The sequence below is a fragment of the Podarcis erhardii genome (assembly GCF_964252035.2).
Source record: "Podarcis erhardii genome assembly, chromosome: 16".
In the NCBI taxonomy this organism is placed as follows: domain Eukaryota; kingdom Metazoa; phylum Chordata; class Lepidosauria; order Squamata; family Lacertidae; genus Podarcis; species Podarcis erhardii.
Genome location: NC_138514.1, coordinates 37,103,165 through 37,125,650, shown reverse-complemented (window position 1 = coordinate 37,125,650; position 22,486 = coordinate 37,103,165). Strand labels below are relative to the sequence as shown.

The window sequence follows — 22,486 nt, the reverse complement described above, 5'->3', positions numbered from 1 at the left end:
ACAAAGTCATGCTCCAGCACACCGAGGGGCCTGATGAGCCCCCCCCCCAGTCCTTTTGACTCAGCCTTTAAGGCTTGTTCCAGACAAGCCAAGTTCACCTGCCCTACACTTTTCTGCAGGCTCTGAGCATCAACTGATTCTAGGGCCTTGCAAAGAAGTGTGCCTTTGCCCACACAATCGGATTTCTCCAGACACGCCTTCCCCCAACCCTCCCACCTGGAGGGGGCACAGTCCACCGTTCACAGCCTGGCCACAGACCTTTCTCCAACCCCCCCTCCCCGAGTGAGGAGACAGGCCCCTCCCTGAAGGCACACAGGTTGGTCTTACCCGGCTCAGGCCCATGTGGAAGCTGCTCTTCTCCAGTTCCAGCGACTCCAGGAGCTCCTCCACAGCCTAGGAAGGGGGGGGGGAGAGAGAGAGAGAGAGAGAGAGAAAGGCGCATCAAGCACCAGCAACCACATTAGCAGAGGGCATGCTGGGAAGTGCAGCCAATAACTGGAGACCAGCTGCAGAGTGCCAGCTTTCCATGCAGCTCAAGGGCAGCTCCAGGTGTGGCTGGCAGAGGCTGCTAACCGAAACCCAGTGGAGCCCTCTGCCAGTCAGTGTAGACAACACTGGTCTGGATAGCCTAACAGTCTGGTTTTATGGAAGACAGTTTTCTGTTTTGGTTTGGTTCTTGTTTCCATTATGTATTTTGTGTTTTTATATTCTATTTTTATTTTGTGAACTGCCCTGAGATCTACAGATGAAGGGCGGTATACAAATTTCATTAAAAATAATAATTTCGTAAAAACTGTATGTTGCTTTTGTTAAAAAACAACAACTGATTAAACGGGCAAATTTTTTTGGTTGTGATATACGGACAGAGCAGTGGGAACATATGTGGACTAAGAGGTTTAAATTTACATTGGGTTATGATCTTAAAGGGAACTTCATAAAATGATGTACTCCTGGGAATCTATTTAGATTGTATATTGGTGTTTCAAGTGTTTGCTGGAAGGCAGCTTCCGATGTAGCTGCGCTGCTCCCCACCCCTAGACAGGCCGCACAGGACCCTGTTAGTGCCCAAAGAGTTCTGGGCCCGTTTCCTGACTGTCCATTGCACATGCAGCCGCCCCCTCTTCTCAGCTTCAATAGCCTACATACCCGCCTCTCATCTGTGACGATGTAATTGCGCCCGTGCTTCTTGGTCAGGTGAGGGGCCAGGACGTCAAAGCGCCGCCGGAACTCCGCAAAGACCATGTGGTCGGGGTAGCCTGTGGGGAGCGGCACAGAAGCAGAGAGGGGCATTAATGGAGCATGGCTGGAATGGGGAGAAGAGCACGGGGTGGAGGAAATGATACTAGAACTCAGGGTCCTCCAGTGGAGAGGAATGTATGAAGATCCGGGACGATACAAAATAAACGTCTCCCCATGGTGCATTGTTAACCTATGGAACTCCCTCCCACAGGAGGCAGTGACGGCAACCAACTTGGATGAGAAGATTAGAGAAATTCACAGAGGAGATGGCTATTAGTGGCTTCTAGCAGTAGGAAGAAGACAGATGCTCACAAACAGAGGGTGAAGATGACAGCATGCTGTTTGCATCTAATAGCTAGTAGACTAAGGTAAACTGCTTCTGTACATAGAGGCCCCACTATACGAATTCATGGCTGTCAGCTGTAGGTTAATCATACAAGTTTTTAAAGTACATACAGGTTTCAAAAACAGCAATTTCTCTGAAGCACAGAATAATATTCTGTTTGTGATGTGTTTGTATGTCACAGCCGGCATCGTCTTAGAACACATCAATACATCTTTATTTATCCAGGTTTTATGGCCAATTGTTTTATGAAGTTTTTATTCTGCTGGTTTTAACTGCTGTCTGTATTATCTTACTATTTTGTTTTCAATTTTCTCTCTGGGCTCCCTTTGGAGATATTTGCATGCCATCTACTGCCCAATTATAAGTTTTGTTTTTCAAGCACAAACATGAAAAGAAGCAACAGGAATTCTCTGCCAAAAGATTCTCTTGTGGCTTCTTCAAAGACTTTGATACATACCACCAGCTTCTTCTTTTAAAAAATGTGTTAAAACATCACAAAATTAGAAATACAGAAAAGCCAACACTTTTTAAAAAATGGTTAAATGTTGTCGCCCTGCTAATAACCATATCAACGGGAAACAAGAAGCTTCCCCATCTTTCATGAAGATGCACAAAAGGAACTACAACTTCAGCACAATGCAAGAAAACAAAGCCACAGGGATTTTCTGCCGAAAACATTCTCCTGCGGCTTTTTGAAAAAAGGCTTTTTCAAATATCTGAAGGGCTGTCACATGGAAGATGCAGCAAGCTTGTTTTCTGCTGCTCCAGAGGGTACGACCCAAACCGACGGGAGTCAAATTATCAATGGCTTCTAGCCATGATGACGATGCGCTGCCTCCACAGCTAGAGTCAATGATGCTTCCAAGTGCCAGTCGCTGGAGATTGCAGGAGGGCAGAGGGCTCGTGTGAGGGTTGACCACAGGCCTCTGGCTGGCCGCTGTGAGAGGAGGAGGAGGAGGCTCCACTAGGTGGGCCTGATCCAGAAGATTCTTACATTCTTAAAGGAGATTCCAACTGAAATGTAGGAGGAATTTCCCAATGGCAAGAGCCGCCCTACAACGAAACGGGCTCCCTTGGAAAGCGGTGGACTCTCCTTCACTGGAGGTGGTCATCTGTTCAGGAATTTTAAACTATTCCTCCTGCACTGCATGGGGTTGGACTAGATGACCCCTGGAGTTTCCCCCTCCCAGCTCTACATTTCTATGATTCATTGGAGATTTTTGAAGAGAGGTCAGATGGCCACCTGTCCGGGATTTTCACGTTGCGATTTCTGCATTGCAGGAAGGTTATACTAGGTGAGGCCCCTTCCAACTCGACACTTCTATTATTCTAGTATACACAGAGAGAGAGAGATGCACAGAGGAGAAAACAGGCATCACCCAAACTCTCCTGCATTGCAGGGGGTTGGAGTAGATGACCCTTGGAGTTCCCCTCACATCTCTACAATTCCATGATTCTGTGGCTTTAGTAAACGCACGGCAGCCTACAGTACAAACCAGAATGCACATCTCCACATTTAAAAAGGAACGTACATGCCTCTGACAGCACCAAATGCTGAGGGTAAAACACAAACACACACCGACATGAAGGAAGGAGCTAGGTGGCCAGGCCTTTGCTTGCTATCTTCCCTGCAGCTCCCATTCAACCCAAAACCAGTAGACTGACAGAGGATTGGTCCGCCCCACGCTCAAATTCCAAATATGGCCATGAGGAGGGAGAGGAGGCTCCCCCTGGCATGGAAAAACTTGGCTGGCATGCTGAGATCAGCCAGGGAGTCATTTGAGACACAGAGCAGGAGAATGAACCACCCCTCCCCAAAGGCCTCGCTATAAGGCGGCGCTCAGCGTGTCAATTGCCATCTTTGGTTGTGCAGCAGCTCTCTGGGATGGGGGGAGAAGCTGTAGCCCGCAAGGTGCGGCGGCGTTTGATGACACGCAACACCCCCAGAACTGAGCCTTGCAGGAGGCAACCGTCCAGGGGTGCAGAGCTTGTTTAGAAACAGAAGGACATTCGCAAGCGGCACCTCAGCAAACTTCTCATCTCGCAGTTATGAGTCTAAACACTGGATTAGGGCTCGGATCTCCAGGGGAGATAAAAGCTTGAGTGCGCAAGAAAAACAAATGGTTCCCCAGAAGCGGGGAGGAAAGAGCAATGGGAAGATGCCTTACACTAGGCCAGATGTGTTCATCTAAGCCCTGTTTTGCCTACTCTGACCTGCAGTGACTCTCCGGGGGAGCTCAGGCAGAGAGAGAGGACATGTTCTGTTGCAGCTGGGGCAGAGGAAGGTGCCGGCCGTGCTGCTGCAGATGCACTAAGTTTTAAAACTACAGTGGTACCTCGGTTTAAGAACAGCCCTGTTTACAAACTACAGTGGTACCTCGGGTTAAGAACTTAATTTGTTCCAGAGGTCCATTCTAAACCTGAAACTGTTCTTAACCTGAAGCACCACTTTATCTAATGCTGCTGGGTGATTTCTGTTCTCATCCTGAAGCAAAGTTCTTATCACAAGGTAATATTTCTGGATTAGCAGAGTCTGTAACCTGAAGCGTCTGTAACCTGAAGCGTATGTAACCCGAGGTACCACTGTATTGGATTTATGAACTCCGCAAAACCAGAAGTAGTGTCCCGGTTTGCGAACTTTACCTCAGTCTAAGAATGGAAGCCAAATGGTGGAAGGGCACGGGCGGCAGGAGGCCTCATTAGGGAACGCACGCCTTGGTTTAAGAACAGTTTCGGTTTAAGAACGAACTGTATATTGTTTACTAAAGTCAAAGCTATGTGCAAAGATTCCTTCCCACCCACCCACCCCCCCAAAAAATCTCCCTTCAACTCAATGAGTGGGGGATGAGTCATGGCCTCATCTCGCAACAGACAGGAGCTGCATTCCAGACTGGTAGAGGCTCTGCAGGGAGATTCTGCAACGCGTCACTGACACAACGAAAGTGTCAATAGTGGTAGGTGTGCATTCCACATTCTGCTTTATTAGTAGCTCTGCAACGTTTCTCCAGTGCTATTGGCATCTGGAGGGACGCTCACACAACTATTGTGCAACAGAAAATAAGCCGGTGCACTTTGGGCATTAAATGTCACAGGATTCCAGCAGGAAGGTTCAGGGTGAGTGTGGATTGGCAATGAAGCAGTATGGATGCCCCCAAAAGCCTGCAGGCACAAACACTACTGAAAGCGGGATAGTGGATAATTGCCCCGATACCATCATGAACATACATCAACCTGAATGCACCATTCTGAAAGACACCAGGAAGGGCCCAGGGTTGCTGCTGTTATTGCTATGATGATGATGATTATCATGTTAATGACCTGTCCTTCGCTGTAAGGCCCCATGGCAAGATACAGCATTAAAACACAGTATTAAAAACCAATTACAAACAATTTACAATTATAAAGATAAGATGGGTCCTAAAAGCATACACCTCAAGTGCCAAAAGTCAGGGTAAAGAAGTGTCTCTTCAGCAATTTCCAGAAGCTGCGCAATGGTGTCAGGGCACTTCTGTGGGGAGGAAGCCCCACAGCTGAGGAGCCACCACAGAAAAGGCCCTTTCCCCCTGGGCCACCCCCCTCCAAGCCTCGGAGCATGAAGGAAATACCCTTCCACAGATCTCAGCACCCAAGAGGGTCTGTAGGGCTGGAAGAATGATGGTTAAGCCCAACAGACCCATTCCGTTTGCACCAAGCCCTCTGAGGAAAGCCTGCAATGAAAGCGGAGGGCTGCCCCATAGCTCCCCATCCCTCCTCCTCTGCACAGCGAGTCCCTCCTTGTTGAAAAGGGGTCCAACCACACTGCTTCCCCCCTCCTCCCGGCTTGGGACGCGGCACGTGCCCACCTGCACCCCCTTCCCACCCCACCCGCAGGCAGCGGGAACTAGAATGGATTCAGCTTATTGACTGTGTACGGATTGCAATTAAATTTATGGGCAGAGATAGCGATGTTGATTCTTCAGGTCTTAATTAATCATCAGCATCATCGACCAGAGCAGCAGAGCCCCCTCCCCTCCCCCACCAGGCCATTGATCTTGGGCGCTGCACACAAACATTGATCTTGCTTCAGAGCACTAACAACCTGGTTTTGAAATAATAAACACCAATTCCCCCACACATCTTTCGGAAGGCTGAGTGCAGGACGGCGCTTATTCTGGGGTCTTCCCAAGGAGCAGGGGCGGAGGGGGATATGGACGGAAGCTGCCACTAGTGGTGTGAGGAGCAGGAAGGCAGGAGGAATAGACTACTAGCGACAGTTTAGAGGCAAAGGAAGGCGTGTTTGTCAGGGCTACAGGTTTGAAAAAGCATTTCTTTTCCAGGTGCCAAAGAACAGTTCTGTTTCCCTGTACTCCTTGCAAATCATACATTTATTTGCATTGCCCTCACCTGTGCCCTCACGCAGTCAAACCTGATTGGCTATGGTGCATCATCCAGTTTACTACATGGTCCCTGACTAATAAGAGGAAGAAACTGCAGCAGCGGGGGTTGAATCAGATGGGGAAAGGAGACTACCCACAGATTTCCAAGTGCTTCTCAGGGGACAACTCCAACTGAATGCGGGAAGTGGAGAAGTTTCAGGTGAGCCCCAGGTATTCTCCTTCTGCCTTTCTAATTCAAACACATGAGCATGTGGCCTACTGTGTCTTCGAATTTCCCCCAGTGCAAGGCACAGATGAATGAACTGCCCTGCAGCCCCAACAGGATGTGACTTCAGGGAATCCAGGGGGTGGAACTCACAAGAATTTCCACTTGTGCAAAGGGACTCCCCTTCTCCCCTGTGTGCCCTGTACCCTTCCCTAACAGCTCCAGAGAGTAGGGAAAACCTCTAGAAGAGACTGGGGAGTGGGGACATGGCAGAGAGGAGAAAGGGGGAAATCCTGTGGCACAAGTAGAACATAATCCGAGCCTACTGGATCAGGCGACTGCCCCACCTAGCCCAGCATCCTGTTCTCACAGTGGCCAGCCAGATGCCCCAATCAGAAACCCTCAAGCAGGATTCGAGCACAAGAGCCCTCTCCCTGTTGGCTGTTTCCAGGGACTGGTGTTCAGAAGCATCGCTGCCTCTGACTAGGGAGGCAGTGCATAGCCATCCTGGCCAGGAGCTCTTCATGCCCTGCTCTTCCTTGCCCTGATGCCATGTTCACTTAGCACTCCATTGGATACAACGCAGGGACTTCATTACAGGCAGGGGCAGAGCGACGCCTCCTGCTTCCACAGCACATGCCTGCAGGTGATCACAACACACCTGCTTCGGGGGGCAGGGTACCAACCTTGGCGGTACATCCGAAGGGCATCGAGGAGCCGGGAGCCCCGGATCTGGGCCCTCAGGAGGGGTATGTCCAGCTGCATGAGGCCGGCCTCGCAGTGCTCCCCGTGCAGGTCCAGCTCGCTGGTGCTCACTCTCCGCGTGCACAGCCCTCTGGAGTCCCCGCTCCAGCTGTCCGCCTTGGGCAGGAAGCAGTGCACAAAGTGGAGCTTGGACTTCTTGAGGGTGTCGATCAGCGCGTCCTGAAGGGAAGAGGGGAAAGGGAGGGAGAATTAGTTGAGGGCGTCTGGGATGGGATGGATCAGCCCTCTCTGCAGACCCCAGGATCCAGCTAAAGGGATCTGCAGAGGGCCGTGAGTGTGCTTGTGTGTGCTCTGTGTAGCCTGATCTGCTGTGGCAGGTCAGGTGGCAATCATGCCAAACTCAGCCAACCAGTAAGGGGGCAACTGTATCAGCTCTGCTGTGACAGGCCAGCTCCATCAGTCCTCCTCTCCCTCTACTGTCGCCCAGAAGCACCCATTCAAGCAAACTTCCTCAGTGGGAGGGATAGGAAGCAGAAGGTTCCTTCTATCAGCTCTTGCCAAAAGCCCAGCTCCATCAGGCGCCTCTGGCCCCTGCACTGTGCCTGTTGGTCATTCTAGGAACTATAGGTTAGAAATTGATGCTTGAGTTTTCATTTTCATTTCCCTCATCCCTCCCTCTTTCCCCTTGCATATCATGCTTTTTAGACTGTAAGCCTGCAGGGGCAGGGGCCGTCTTGTTTTACCTGGCTGCATGTAAGCTGCTCTGGGAGCCATTTTGGCTGAGTAGCAGGATACCAATGCTCTAAGTAAGTAAATAAATGACAAGCACAAGTGCTTGCAAAGGCAGAGGAAAGGCCCTTTTGATCCTGCGCTAGGAAAGGGACATCTCCTCTGCCAATGCAGATGCTGAGCCCCCTCCTAGGAACAGATGCTTCCATGGGACTGAGCTGCCTCAAAACAAACAGGCGGTCAGATACTGAGGCAAGCAGGCCCTGCAGGGAAGAAGTGATCCCCGCCAACCTCTCCCCAAAAGGCTCGTCTTCATTCTCTCAGCGTTTTCAAGGCCAGCCCAGTACTGGGCCACACTAAAAACCACGCCGTGCTTCCTTCTGGTCAGCCACAGGGCCAGCTACGGGGACTTACCACTTGCAGCTTGATCTGGATGCAGACTGACTTCTTCTTCACGGCTGCCATGCCCGTGGTGAAGGTCTTCCGCATGCTTGTGGCCCTGCGCAAAGCCAGCTGAGAGCCTCCTTCCAGGCCAGCGATGGACCCAGACAGCACCATTCCTGTTCCAGCTCGGCCTGCGAAGAGGCTGCTGATTATTTTCCTGAGGAAGTGGGAAGAAGAGGGAATCAGCACCACGGCCAGATGGAGGAGTGGACGCAACAGCGGGAGCAGCTAGCAGCCCAACTCTCTTCAAGGCCATTGGGATGAAGCTGCTTTGGGGAAGGGGACTCCAGGCTGCACCGATTGTCCTTCCAACCAGCAGAGGGAGCACTAGATAATCAGGGACACACACACACACACACCCCACTTCGGGTTAGGCGAGGAAAGGAAAGGGAAATAAAACCTGCTCTGGGGAAAGAGAGGGGCAAGAGTAGCTTGGGGCCAGCGTCTTCATGAAGATACCAGCATGGGGCTAAACACATACACAGACACGCGGTGATGAATGAAACAAGCACTTCTTCTTAGACTGGGACAGACTCCCTACCTGAAACCCAGTCGCTGCCAGTCAGTGTGGACAATACTGAGCCAAACAGACCAAAGTAAATGATTCTGCAAAGGGCAGCTTCCTATACAGTGGTACCTCTGGATACGCACACCTCCGGTTACAATTCCTTCAGGATGTGAATGTGGTAAAGTATTTTTCTGAGTTTCACCTCACACGCATGTACAGAAGCGGTCTACCGCCATGCGCGCATGCACAGAAGTGGTCCCTCCGTTTGCGGAAACATCAGGATCTCTGGAACGGATCCCGTCCACAACCAGAGATACCACTGTATTCATCAGCATGACAACACCTTGCTTTATTTTTATGATAAGGCCAGAGCTCAGCGGCAGAGCCCCTGCACTGTAAGCATAAGGTCCCAGGTTCAATCCAAGGCATCTCCAGGTAGAGCTGGCAGAGAGCCCTACCTGAAATTCAGGAGAGCTGCTGCCTAAACCTAACCCCTAACCCCAACTCTAACCGGTCAGGACAATACTGAACTAGATGGATCAAGTGCACTTTCCTATGTTCCTAAGAGGCACAGGCATAAAGCATCCTGCTTCCCCAGTGGACAGGTGTGTTAAATAAAACAGGGGTTTGGCTTTGCCATAACTGCAACCCTTTCATACCTGATTTGGGGAGGAGAGAAAGCACTACTGTCTCATAACAAATGTAACTGATCTGTACAAAAGACTTTACAAGCTGAAAAATGGGACAATGCACATATTTTTGTAAACCAAGAAAATCTTTAATAAAAACTATTATATATATTTTTAAGGGTGAGAGGAGGGAAGGAGGAAGGGAGAGGAGGGGTGACACAGAGAGAGCAAAGCAGGGAGAGAGAGAGAGAGAGGATAATGTGCTTGCAACTTACTTCTGAGACTCCTGCAGGAGAGTCAAAGTGTTCTGGGATGCAGGATTCTGCCTGACATAGTTCAGCCAGCCCGTGGTGTCATATTCCACCCAGTTGGTGCCATAGCTGTGCCCCAGGAAGAAGTGCCGTGGCCTACTGCTTCGGAGCAGCGGGTTGTGCCCTGCAAAGAGAGAAGGCAAGGCACAAACTGTCAAGCAGACTGCTCCTCACTCACATCTGGCCTGCTTGGGTATGCCCAAAATCAGACACTGCTGTAGGTCCAGGACTCAGAGAGGGCTCTACCCAATGCCCCGCACTAAATGTAGGCTTAAGGGCGCTTGCTTCAGACTAGGTGGTGGTGGTTGTTTTTTTGTGGGTGCCCTCTGCATTATTATTAATTTGATTTATTACCCACCCTTCACCCTAAGGTCCCAGGGTGGGGTGACTGTTAGGATATTTCCGTTCCACCTTAAAAAGGGGACAGGCTGTTGTGAGTCACAGCCTACGTATTTCCTGCTCACAGGAAGTTTCTGTTTGTCTATTGCTTTCGTTTCTCTCTCTGTGCCTGAGACATCGAAGCAGGCAGTCATGTTTTTTCTTTGTTCTGACCAACGCTGAATAAACTTGTAAATATGCTGTCCTGAGTGCATCTTTCGTTGTGCGAACTCTGCTGATAGAACGTGCACGAGCTCTGGAATGTGGCAAGCTATTTCTGAGGCTTCGTGTCGCTAATTGACTGATACTGTATCTACGGGAGATCAATGGATCGCCCGGAGGCGACGTGGAACCATGATGGACTCTGTCTCCCTGGCAGTATCCCAACAGTGACAACAATTTACAACATGGCATGAAAACCAGTTTTGAAACAAGCTGCATGGCAATGTTGCAACAACAGGGCAGTGGTGGTGGATTTATACTGAGCTGTCTGCACATCATTCCTCTTTTGTTAGTTGTTGTGTGATGCTTCCCCAATGTGACGGCGTAATTGCTGCCTAGAGAGGCATTTGCACAACTACGGAGCATCAAAAGCTGACAATGAAAAATAAACCAGCACATTTGTGAATTAAAAGTTGCAGTATTTCAGCAGGAAGTTACAGGGCTGAAACAAAGCATTATGTCCATCCCAAAGCTTTCCAACTCTACAATTCTATGATTCACAACAGCAAAGAGAATTATAAACGGGATGGCATAGTACTGCTTTGATGCCACCAGGAGCACAAATAACCATGAATGCATGATAAAAGGGGCATCTGGAGGGGCTCCAAAATAAAACAGGCAAATGGCCATGAGAAGCACTTTAAGTACCTAAGAAGAGCCTGCTGGGTCAGGCCAAGGGCCCATCTAGTCCAGCCCCCTCTTCTTGCAGGGGCCAATCAGTTGTCACAATGAGAAACCCACAAGCAGGACCTGAACACAAGAGCCCTCTCCCCTCCTGTGGTTTCCAGCAACTGGGATTCAGAAGCATCCCTGCCTCTAACTGTGGAGGCAGAGCAGAGCTATCCTGGCTAGCAGCCACTGAACTTGTCCCATCCTCTTCTAAAGCCGTCTAGGTTGGTGGCCACCGATGCCTAGGAGCACGTTCCATAGTTCAGCTAGGCAATGCATGAAGAAGAAGGACTTTGTTTTACCTGTCCTGAATCTTCCTACTTTTGAAGGGGGCAGGTGGTGCTCATATGGAAGAAGGCATTTCCTGAGACAGTCGGCAGAATTTCACCCCTTTACAGCCCTTGTTTTAAATTATTTTTCATAGAATCATAACACTGTAGAATTGGAAGGGACTTCAGGGGTCATCTAATCCAATCCCCAGTGATGCAGGAATCGCAGCTAAGGCCAGCCCTCCTTGCGCCTTACCTTTCTTGTCTCCGTCCTGTGGGCCGTAGTAGGTGAACAGCCGCTCCAGCAAAGTGTCCTCGTTGCCTCCGGGCTGCAGCGACTCCTCCTCCAGCAACCACAGCAGGCCGCGGGCCTCGTCGGTCCGGGCCAGGGAGCGGACCTGCAGGTAGGAGCCGCCCAAGACCCCCCGCTGTGTTATTAGGGTCTGTAACCTCCACCAAGAAAGCTGGGTGTGGTAGGACAGGGAGGGAGGCAAGGGGGCGGGGGGGAGCATCTTGCCTGAGAGGGGCTGCCCCGTTCCTGGGGGCAGCACTGTGTACTGCTAGCCATGCGTGCGCACACACACACACACACACACCCTGGGTATCCTCCTCCCCTTGCGTAAGCTGCACACATTGCCACAAGCCTGCCTGGGAAAGCCCACCCCTAGGAGCAATGAAGTGGTGAAAGCCGGGGGCAGGCGGGGGCAGCCTTGTGCTCGGCTCCAGCTTTAAAAACAAATACTTTGCCCAGGAAGAATCAATACTTAATACCAGAGACAGGAGAAACACACATTGTCTAGTAAAATGTTCCCGCACAAGACATTTACTCGGTAGAAATTCAATCTGGAGGCTTAAGCAGCAAAATTACTCCCCGCAACTCAGCAGGGAGCAATTGGAGGAGCAGCTGCTCTCAACACACACACACACACACACACACACACACACACACACACACAGAGGCGTCAGTGCTGCAGCAGCTGCCACCCTTGGTACCTGAAGTTGCCAAACTCAGGAGAAAAGGGGAAGGACCATCGCTTAGTGAGAGGGGGATCCTGCTTGGCATGCAGGATCCCAGGTTCGACCCGTGATGGGTGGAAATGTCCCCCTGCCTGAAACGCTGGAGAGACATAGCAGATGCTACTGAGCTAGAAGGACTGGTGGTCTGATTGAGCATAAGGTAACATCCTATGTTCAGGACGCGGGTGGCGCTGTGGGTCAAACCACAGAGCCTAGGGCTTGCCGATCAGAAGGTCGGCAGTTCAAATCCCCGTGACAGGGTGAGCTCCCGTTGCTCGGTCCCTGCTCCTGCCCACCTAGCAGTTCAAAAGCACATCAAAGTGCAAGTAGATAAATAGGTACCGCTCCGGCGGGAAGGTAAACGGCGTTTCCGGTTCGCCAGAAGCAGCTTAGTCATGCTGGCCACATGACCCAGAAGTTGTACACCGGCTCCCTCGGCCAATAAAGTGAGATGAGCACCGCAACCCCATAGTCGGCCACGACTGGACCTAATGGTCAGGGGTCCCTTTACTTCCTATGTTCATAAGAAGAGCCTGCTGGATCAGGCCAAACGGAGACCACCTGGTCCAGCACCTTGTTCTCACAAGCCTCAAAGGGAAGCCTGAGAGCAGGACCCGGGTGCAAGAGCACTCTTCGCTCCTGTAGTTTCCAACAATTGGTATTCAGAAGTATTGCTGTCTCCATTCATGGAGGCAGAGCATAGCCACCATGGCTAGTAGCCATTGATACCTTTCCCCTCCAAGAATTTGTGGAGTCCTCTTTCAAAGCCATCCAAGTCGGTGGCCATCACTGCCCCCGTAGCAGCAAGCTGCATAGCCTGACTACATGCTGCACGAAGGACTTTCTCTTATCTGTCTATTTCAGTTCCTAAAGCAGAATCTAGATGGCAAAGCATCGCATCCAAATTAAGAAAATCCATGCATTCTGATTTTGTTTTTAAGAAGGGGTGGGTGGGGAGAATCTTCGAACAGGAGCTGGCAGTGGCAATTCAGGACGGCCCTCCTGGGAATTGCAAGGCACAAGCGTGGAAATTTCTGAGCCAGGCATGGACCTCGGCATCCCAAGATGCTTTGGTTTTTAATTGAAAGGGGAGAGGCGGAGAGATCTCTCGCCTCCGTGGCTGATGAGTTAAGACTGGCAGGGGGAGGGAGGGAGGGAGGGAGGGAGGGAGGGAGGGAGGGAGGGAGAGCATAGGCAGTTCTTAGTGAAATCCCAGGTGCTGGCAGAGAAACCAGCAGAACTTTTGGTTTGAAGAGTCATAGAGTTGTCATGCTCTGCACTGCTTATATTCCACCCCAAAGAGAGGGAGGGAGAGAGCGGGAGAGAGTGCCTTAAAGCAGGAGTGGGCAGAGGAGAGATCAGGACCTACTGGTTTGTCTCTGGGCAATCTGCAGTAGCTCTCTCTCCCTTGCCGGCTCCTGGCCTATAAAACAGGATACTGTTCCTGAGCCAGGCTCATGAATCCCTTAGGAACAGAGGAAGCTGATGTATACTGAGTCCATTGGTCCATCCAGCTCACTACTGTCTACAATAATAATAACATCTGGCAATAACCTATTAAACATTAAAAGCTTCCCTAAACAGGGCTGCCTTCAGATGTCTTCTAAAAGTTCAGTAGTCGTTTTTTTCTTTGACATCTGCTGGAAGGGCGTTCCACAGGGCGGGCGCCACTACCGAGAAGGCCCTCTGCCTGGTTCCCTGTAACTTGGCTTCTCACAGCAGGGGAACCGCCAGAAGGCCCTCGGCGCTGGACCTCAGTGTCCGGGCAGAACGATGGTGGCTCTCCAAGGGTTTCAGAAAGGGGACATTCCCAGACCCAGCTAGAGATAACAAGGATTAAACCTGGGATCTGCTGCATGCAAAGCAGGAGCCTTGCCAGACACGCTGGCGTCCCTCCTCTAAAATGAAGTAAGATTAAGGGCTGACTGAAGTAGGAGCAGAGGAAGCTGCCTCCTACTGAGCCACGCCATGGAGCCACCTTGCTTGGCTTTGTCTACAATGACTGGCAGCACCTCAGCCCTACCAGGAGATGCCACTGGGGATTGGACTGGACCCGGGTGCCTTTGACCAGGGACTGTGTGCAGCTCCACTGTTGAGTTTTATTGCTGCATGTTGGGCTCTTTCATCCCCGTCCACAGCAAGGAGAGGCCGCCCCTCTTCCAGACCTCCTCATGCTGATCTATTTCAATTGCCAATATCACTGTTGCCGTTTTCAATAATTTTAGTGTTCAGTGATTTGCAAGTAGCAGGGTTTGTGTGTTTTCAAAAACGATTTGTTTTTTTAAAAAAAAATTTATCTCTCGAGCTTGCCAGGAGTGCTTAGGGACCAAGAATGGTAGGAAATCAATTTGGAAATAATAATAATAAGGATCTGAGCAGTGGGAGAAGGAAGGCGGGTCCGTGACCCCAGCCCTCCTGGGAGAGTCATGGTGGAGTGGTTTCAAAAGCAGCCCCACCTTTTGCAAGCGTGCGTGGAAAGCTCCTTTGTTTGCAAGTAACTCACGGGCAAGAGGATAAGTGAAGTGGGGGGACACATCCCTCCCGGCCTCCTAATGCGGCACAAACTGACGAAATTCATCAGCCGCACTGCTGTGTGCTAACAGGCCCCTCCATTAGGATGATAAGCAGCAGCAGGGACTTTCAAGCCTCGCCGCCTCCCCACTCCTTTATTGGCTCAGATGCAAACGGAAAAGGAAAATTATGGGCACACGGGACAAGCGGGAGAGCAACAGCGGCTTCCTTCGCTTCCGCTGCTCCCCGCCTAACAAAGCTCCCTCCTCAGGTCGCTGGAGAGGGAGGGAGACCCTGCAGAGCTGCAAGTCCCATTGCATTGTCTATGTTTTATTGTTGTAAGCTGCTTTGCCATCTACATGGTGAAAAGCTGGGTACCAATTTCAAATAACACCAAAGCAACATTTACAAGAGCCCATGAGGAGCCTGCTGGGCCAAAGGGGGCCCATCGAGCCCCCAAACCCCATAAAATCTCTCTTCCATCCTAAAGGCCAGTGTGGGGCAAAAGAGACCAGTGACACCCTGACGCCAGGAGAGGGGGCTTCCAAAGCTCCACAGGAGAGCAGCTGCAAAAGTCACCAGGTTCAAACCCTGAGACGTCGCATTGAAAGGATCCAAGTAGAAGGCATTGGGGAGCTGCTGCCAATCAAAGCGGACAATGCTGGGCTAGACTGACAGCCTGACCTTGCATAAGGCAGCTGTCCATGACCTCAAATCAGATGCCTCAGCGGCAGGTGTGCTTAACGCTGGAACAGTTCTGATCACATAAGGGGGATGCTTCCCCACACCCTCTCAGTGAAAGCAGGGAGGCCCTCCCCTCATGTACCACTTGCTACACACACACAGCCATTCTCCTTAAATGTTTTTGCCCCACACCAAAGTTGCTTTCAGTCACAGGAGCTTGGCTGCTGAGAAATGCGCTTGGAGAGAGAAACTGCAGAGGGTAAGTGGAGAAGGGGGAGCAATGGGGTAGGTTCTGCACCTCTCACACCCATTCCACTGTGAAATCCATCCCCCCATGCGTGACGCCTGCGCTGCAACTCCCCAGCCCCCCTCTCTCTCACACAAACACACACAGCGAGTTCATAGCCCCCTTCATCCAGTCAGATCTGCCTAGATCAGAGCAAAGCCCTAACTAACCCTGACAGCCGTCTCCCTACCTGGAGCCAGCGCTTTCTCCTCGTTAGCGTTGGCTAATTGGAAGGATAAATGCTCTGCCAAGGTTGTAGCTCCCAGTCAGGAAGCCGGTTCCCTCAGTGGCAGCTGTCAGGCTAGGAGGTATGAAATGCCCCCCACCCCCTTTCTCGCCGTCCTCCCCTCCCCAACATGCTCTGGGCACAGAACCCCTTGGCTAACAGCAGGGAAAAACGAGGGCTTGGATCCATGCTGGGGAAGGCACTGAAGGGGTCCAAGGAATGACCCGGTTGTCCCCACTGGGCAAAGCCTTGCAAGCAGACCTCTGGGGTCACCAGGAGTGAAGCACCCCAGAAGGAGACCAAAACCCACCTAGTCCGACTCCAGAAGCAGCACCAGCCCCCTCAACCACCACTCGTGGTTGAAACCCAGAGAATGTGTGTATGCTGCAAGCTGAGAAGCTGCAGGGAAGGGTGTTATAGCAGAACAATGGCTCCAGAAGGCTTAAGTTAGGGGAGCCAAGATAACGGGTCAAGGTCTCAAGAAAGCTACGCAGTGTCCCCATGCAGGAAATATGCAGGGTGAAAGGAAAGCCGGAGGGTTGTTGCCACCATGCCCAGCTCCTGGACGCCCTGGCTGCTTTCGTGCCCAGGACTAGACAGGGCTTTGGTCTGACCCAGCAAGGCAAGGCTTGGTTTCTTTAGCCACAGGCTGCAAGGGAACCCATTGGAAGCCTCCAAACCAAGCAGCAGAAACCACCTGCATCCCACTGTCAAGCCAGTCAGACTGGCATGAGTTCCTTCCGGCCTTGAGGATAAGGCCACGTTCACACCACACATTGGAAATACATGGAATTCTGGGAACTGTAGTAAGAATGTAAGTGCAGCCTGGTGGATCAGGCTCATGCCCCATCAAGTCCAGTGTCCTGCTCTCACACTGGCCAAACAGGTGCCTGAAGGAAACCTGCAAGCGAGACCCAAGCCCCTGCGGCGTTCAGAAGCGTTTGCCTCCAAGTAGTTTAGTCCTCGCAGAGAAACAATTCCTAGCATCCTTTGCAAACTACAGTTTCCAGGATTCTTGCGACAGGGTGCTTTAAAACAGTGTGGAACTGATCTAAATCCTCTCGTCCGCACACTCACATGCTTCCATTTGTTTCTGCCCCGGGTTTCCCTGAAGCTGTGCCCAGACTGCCCAAGCCTTGCCTTTTACACACCCCAGGTCTGAGAGGCATGCTTGCAGGGGACATATCCCAGTCCAAAATTGAGCAAAAAAAGAGAGAGCCCTCTCTCTCTCGCGCGCGCGCGCACACACTCCCTGGCTGGCTGTGTTATGAGAGAGAGAAAGCCTCTGTGGCTCAGACTGCAGGCAGGAAGTTGTCTTGAACCCCACCACCTGCATGCATCCGCCCCGCCCAGCAGCATCACAAAAAAGACCCACCTGCAGCCAAGCAGCTGCCCTGTTTGAGGGCAGGCAGAGGACCAGATGCAGGGAGAGGGGGCAGGAGGAGGGATGGAGCAGGAACGGGCAGCGGCGGCAGCAGCAGCAGGGGTGGCAGCCATCCCCCGTGAAGAGCCCTCACATGCAGCTTACCAGTGCCTGGTGGGACGCTTGGTCTACTGTGGCTATAGACCCAGATGTATTAGGCTCTAAGGCATCTAAGGAAAGGTCTATGTTTTCCTAGAGAAGGACGGACAGAGGAGGCGTGATTAGTGGCCCGTGGGGCTACAGATTACAGTTAAAAAGGCAATCAGAGACAGAGAAAGAAAGAGAGGAGGGGACGGGTTTGTTGATATGGAGAGAAGTGGTCAGTGCATTAGTTGGAACAGAATCTATGGGGGCAAAGTCACACACACAGCAGGGGGTTCCCTGGCTAGCCCTGTGGTGTGTGAACACCACCCCTTCTCCCACCTCCACCAAATCCTGTTGCCTAAAGAGCTTGTGCCAGACTGGCAATCCATGCACTGCAAGGGAGAAGAAATCTCCTTGTGTGTTGGAGGAGGGGTTGTCAATATCGCCACTGCCCCCCTGCCACCCACCCTGTGCACAATGCAGGGCTTGACCAGCAGCAACAGCACCTGGAAATCCTGCATTAATGTTTTTAAACAATTAAATTAAAAGGAAGTTCCTGGTTCTGAAGGACAGCCAAGAGAAACTTTGAGAGACATCAACCCTGATCTCACCACCATCACCAACCCCAAGCCATCCCACTCAAACAAACTCCGGAATTAATCCAGGTGTCTGAAAGGACAGCTTAGGGGCTCAGAATAACAAAAACAAACAAACCCCAAAACAATTTGGTTTTACCTCTGTAAAAAAAAAAGGTCATGTTCAGACTGCAATATTTCCTGGATTCCTGGGTCTCAGAAATGCAACTGGCTAGTCTCCCCTGCAGGGTGGCATTTCTGATTTTGGCCACTCCTTGTGCTGCGCTAGCTGTTCTCTTGCAGTACACAAATTTGGGAGAACGGCTGCGTATTGCACCCCAGGCATGATAGTGGCAACGTCACCACAGAAGAGAAGGGTGAAGGGTTGAGGTTTTGCAGCCAGATGCAGAAAGCATTCTACTGCGTTAATGCAGGCCAAAGGTTTAAGGACACGTGTGGGGAAACTTTGGCCCTCCAGAGGCTGCTGAACCACAGCTCCCGTCATCCCTTGCTGGAGCTGATGGGAGTTGTAGTTCAGCTCCACCTGGAGTGCCACAGGCTTCCCACACCTGGTTGAGGGGACGGGAGAGGAGTCCCAGTATCATAAAATTCTAGAGTTGGGTGGGAACTCCCAACCCCCTGCAATGCAGCAGTCACAGCTAAAGAATTTCTGACAGATGGCCATCCGACCTCAAGGGGCCAAGAGGGAGAGAGGGAGGCAACTCATGAAAACCCCTGCTCCTAGGAGGTGGCAGATCAGATGCTACTGATTAGGGTTAATAAGAGGGGGATCTAAAATGAGCCTCCTCCCTCGTTGGTTTCAATCAGCAGCTGAATTAGCGTCTCAATTAGAAAGTGGTGCAGAAAAGGGATTAAGGCAGATGATAGACGGGGGGTATCTTGGCACAGGACCTGGGCACCCCACCCTTTTCACCTGGGAAATGACTCAGGCACTGCCTGCTGCTTGAGCGTTAGGGACTGGGGTGGGAGCTACGAGCCCCTTTCCCCCAAACCAGACGATACCTCCTTGTATCTCTCCAGCTCCTGCACGAAAGTGCGCTCGTGGAAGAGGGTCTGCAGCCGCTCCTGGGCATAGTTGTGGCACAGCTCTTCGAACGTGGCCCCGCGGCTCTGGCCAGCCATCTCGGGGTTCTGGAAGCCGGGGGTGTCCACAATCATCATGGAACACAAGGACCGCTGGCTGGACTTGAGGGCCCTCAACAGATAAAGGAGGAAAAGTGGGGTTAGAGGATTCTTTTTCCTGCAGGGTGGAGAGGGCTTTAAGCCCCCAAGTATTAAAAATGCAGGGGTTAGCACTGGTCTCCACAGCCCTGGACTGGCCAGCAGTATGGCTGTAAATGTGCCATACATTTAAAGCACTGGCCTGATCCAGAAGGGCTCTTAACAGATTAGCCCCAGAGAAAGAAGTGCTCCTTTCCAGAGACCCCTAATTCAGTCTTTGCTTCTCCATATGCAGCTGTGACCTCTGCTGCCTTGGCGAAAAAAGGAAGCCACCCCAATTCCGTGATTTCTGGGGTTGCTTAGAGATCTGCCCTGGTTGCTGATCTGCTACCGTGCCAAAAGTTCAAAGTGCTGCTATTAGTATATAAAACCCATAACTGGGGACCAGTTTACCCTGCATGTGCCCACTCAACTGCTTTGATCAGCAAAACTATCACTGCTACAGGTGCCAGACAATACCTGTTCTGCATTTTTAAGAACCCAATTGCAGCACCTACACTTTGCAATTCCCTGCCTATCGATATCAAGTAAGTGCCTTTGCTGTGCTCTTTGCAGTGCCTGCTAAGAACATTCCTGTTTTGCCAAGCCTGTCCAGGTGCTCAGAAAGGTAATGTGCATTTTAACCTGTTTTAGTATTTTAACTTTCTGTATGCCTTCCAACTATCGTTTATGAAAGGGATGGATGGATGACCCTTTGAGTCTCTTCCAACTCTACAATTCCAGGATTCAACTTGGTGGCCACGTAATGCTGGCTACCTGGGCCAGCCCAAGGAACAGGGAGCCCTGCTGCCCTCGGCTCTGCAGAAGCAGCCTTGCAAAGCAGGGATGGAGAAGTTCTGTTAGATGGGGGGAAAGCTTTTCCTCTCCTCGTTAGCTCAGCTAATGCACTTGAGGTCTGAAAAGGTCGGGCGCATTGATGGAGCTTGCTAAGGATTAGCCAACAGGAGGGGGAAAGAAAGAGGAGGAGGAAGGGGACTTTTTAACTTGGGTGAAGCCAGGGATGGGTGAATCTGGCCATTTTGGTTTATCCTTTTTTTTACAGCCTAATGTTCTGTTCTCCACATTGGTTTGCAATTTATTTAAGGACCCCATGAAAAGTCATCAAGCATTTTAGTGCGGGTTTCTCCTAACACACACATTTCTGTATGCAGCTTCCCTTAACGTTCACGCTTTTGCAAAGCCATGTCCCCTCATGTAATGTGTTTTTGCATGGTCTTTTCACTTACATATGCATTTTTTACTTTTTTTATTTCACAACATTTATATGCCGCTTGACGGTAAAGGAAAAAAAGTATCTCAAAACCATTTACAAAAACAATAATACTGTCTGTTAAAAATAGTTTAAAACAACTATTTAAAACTGTTAAAAAATAAATAAACCAACTATAAGCTAAAAACCAGATGACATGACAACATAGTCTGGACAGGCATTGTGAAAACGAAAATGTTTAAAGCAGGTACTAGTGGGCATTGGGAAGGCCTTCAGTCCTTGCAACTGTTTCATCAGGACAAGACCTCCTAGAAAGACCACTAGGCCTGAGGTGTGGCTTCTTTTCTTGAATAAACATTTAACTGCTCTGGCCTCGAGTGATTTATTGCTTTTATTGCTGACCTATGCCTGGCTCAAGCCCTGACAACTGGCCCCAAGCTAGCATGTGCATTTTTGTACACAAAGGAACACAGGAAGCTGCTTTCCACTGTATCCTCTGGTTTCTCTGCAGGAAGCTGCCTGAAACCGAGTCAGACCATGAGTCCATCTAACTCAGTATTGTCTACACTGACTGGCAGCAGCTCTCCAAGGTTTTAGGCAAGGATCTTTCCCAGCTCCATCTGGAGATGTTACTAGGGACAGAGCCTGGGACTTTCTGCATGCAAGGCAGGTAGGTGGCCTCCCACGGAGCCAGAATTTGCACTGCAAAGCCTGGAGAATGGCTATGTTTCAAAATATGGCTGCATTCTGATCCACACATAGATTTGGAAAGTGCAGGTTTGCTGGGTCCGCCTCTGAAAGCAAGCTGAATCCTCTGCCTCCCCCAACTCTAGAAAGACCCACCGCTGGCACTTCCATACCTGTTGAGGAGTGAGATGAGCAGCGTGAAGAGTTCAGAGTACAGGCCTGAGGCGAGGGCCTCCAAGCACTCCAGAGCAGTTGTCTTTGGGCCTGGGGGAGCGAGAGACAAGAGAGACCACCAGTGAGGAGGAAAGGATAAAATGATGCATGATACAGAGAAAGTGGATAGAAAAAAGCTTTTCTTTCTTTCTTTTTCTCTCCCATAACACTAGCACTCAGGGAGAGATCATTTTATGATATTATAGCAGTGGACAAAGCTGTTATTGTAACTTTTGAATAATTGTTTATTAATTTTTTTAAAAATACAGAACTCGTTCAATGAAGCTGAATGCTGGAAGATTCAGGGCAGCTAAAAGAAAGGCCTTCTTTTGAACTACGGAACTCCTTGCCAAATGAGACAGCAATGGCCCACATGATAAATGTGGTATGCCCCACGGAGAGCCTCAAGGTCCATAAATAACAACACCCTAGAGGTCCCAGGCCCTAAGGAAGTTAGATTGGCTTTGACCAGAGCCAGGGCCTTTTCAACTCTGGCTCCGGCCTGGTGGAACGCTCTGCCTCATGAGACCAGGGCCCTGCAGGATCTGACTTCTTTCCGCAGGGCCTGTAAGACAGAGTTGTTCCGCCTGGCCTTTTGCTTGGAGCCAATTTGATTCCCTCCGTCCCTCTCTTTCTTTTTTCTTTTCCTTCTCCTCCTGCGATGAGGCTACATTTTAATATTTTAATGTTCCATTATTTTAATGTTGTATTTTATTTTTGTTTTTAAGTTGTAATCATTCATCTTGTTTTTATTATTGCTTGTAAGCCGCTCTGAGCCCAGCCTTGGCTGGGGGGGGACGGGGTATAAATAAAAAATTATTATTATTATTATTATTATTATTATTATTATTATTATTATTAAAATGGCTTTAAAAGAGGATGAGACAAATTCATGGAGGAGAATAAGGCTGCCAATAAAGCTAGCCCTGACGGCTATGTTCTCTCTCCACTCTGTGCAGCAATACGCCTCTGAATGCCAGTTGCAGGAGGGGAGAGTGTGGCTCTTGCGCTCCAGCCCTGCTTTTACAGATTTCCCACTGGGGCCCCTGGCCAACCACTCTGAGAACAGGAGGCTGGACTAGAGGGGCCACTGGCCTCATCCAGCAGCCAGGCTCTGCTCATGTTCTTTTGTTTTTAATTCATCCCCCCCAAAAAACAATACCTTGTGTGATGAGTGAAAATGGGGGTACATGCATTTTTTTAAAAAGCCCAGAATACTTTTTGTTGGGATTTCTAGACACAGAGTTGATTCCATGCAATTAGATGTGGGTTGGGATTTTCTATTTTTATTTTTTAAG

General features: G+C 50.4%; 1 protein-coding gene across 18 annotated transcripts in view; it reads right to left on the bottom strand.

The window, feature by feature from the left end:
• MYO18A (myosin XVIIIA) overlaps positions 1 to 22,486 on the bottom strand; it is a 148,339-nt gene that overhangs the window by 55,305 nt on the left and 70,548 nt on the right. For 17 of the 18 annotated variants that reach the window (XM_081844027.1, XM_081844028.1, XM_081844012.1 and 14 more), the window contains 9 exons: positions 21,149 to 21,239; positions 18,860 to 19,052; positions 17,283 to 17,369; positions 11,287 to 11,428; positions 9,457 to 9,616; positions 8,015 to 8,201; positions 6,853 to 7,090; positions 1,147 to 1,256; positions 328 to 393 (listed from right to left, as the gene is read on the bottom strand). In XM_081844027.1, coding sequence (XP_081700153.1) covers positions 328 to 393; positions 1,147 to 1,256; positions 6,853 to 7,090; positions 8,015 to 8,201; positions 9,457 to 9,616; positions 11,287 to 11,428; positions 17,283 to 17,369; positions 18,860 to 19,052; positions 21,149 to 21,239 — 1,274 coding nt within the window. The remainder of the gene's footprint in view (positions 1 to 327; positions 394 to 1,146; positions 1,257 to 6,852; positions 7,091 to 8,014; positions 8,202 to 9,456; positions 9,617 to 11,286; positions 11,429 to 17,282; positions 17,370 to 18,859; positions 19,053 to 21,148; positions 21,240 to 22,486) is intronic. The other variant, XM_081844026.1, reaches the window with a different exon arrangement.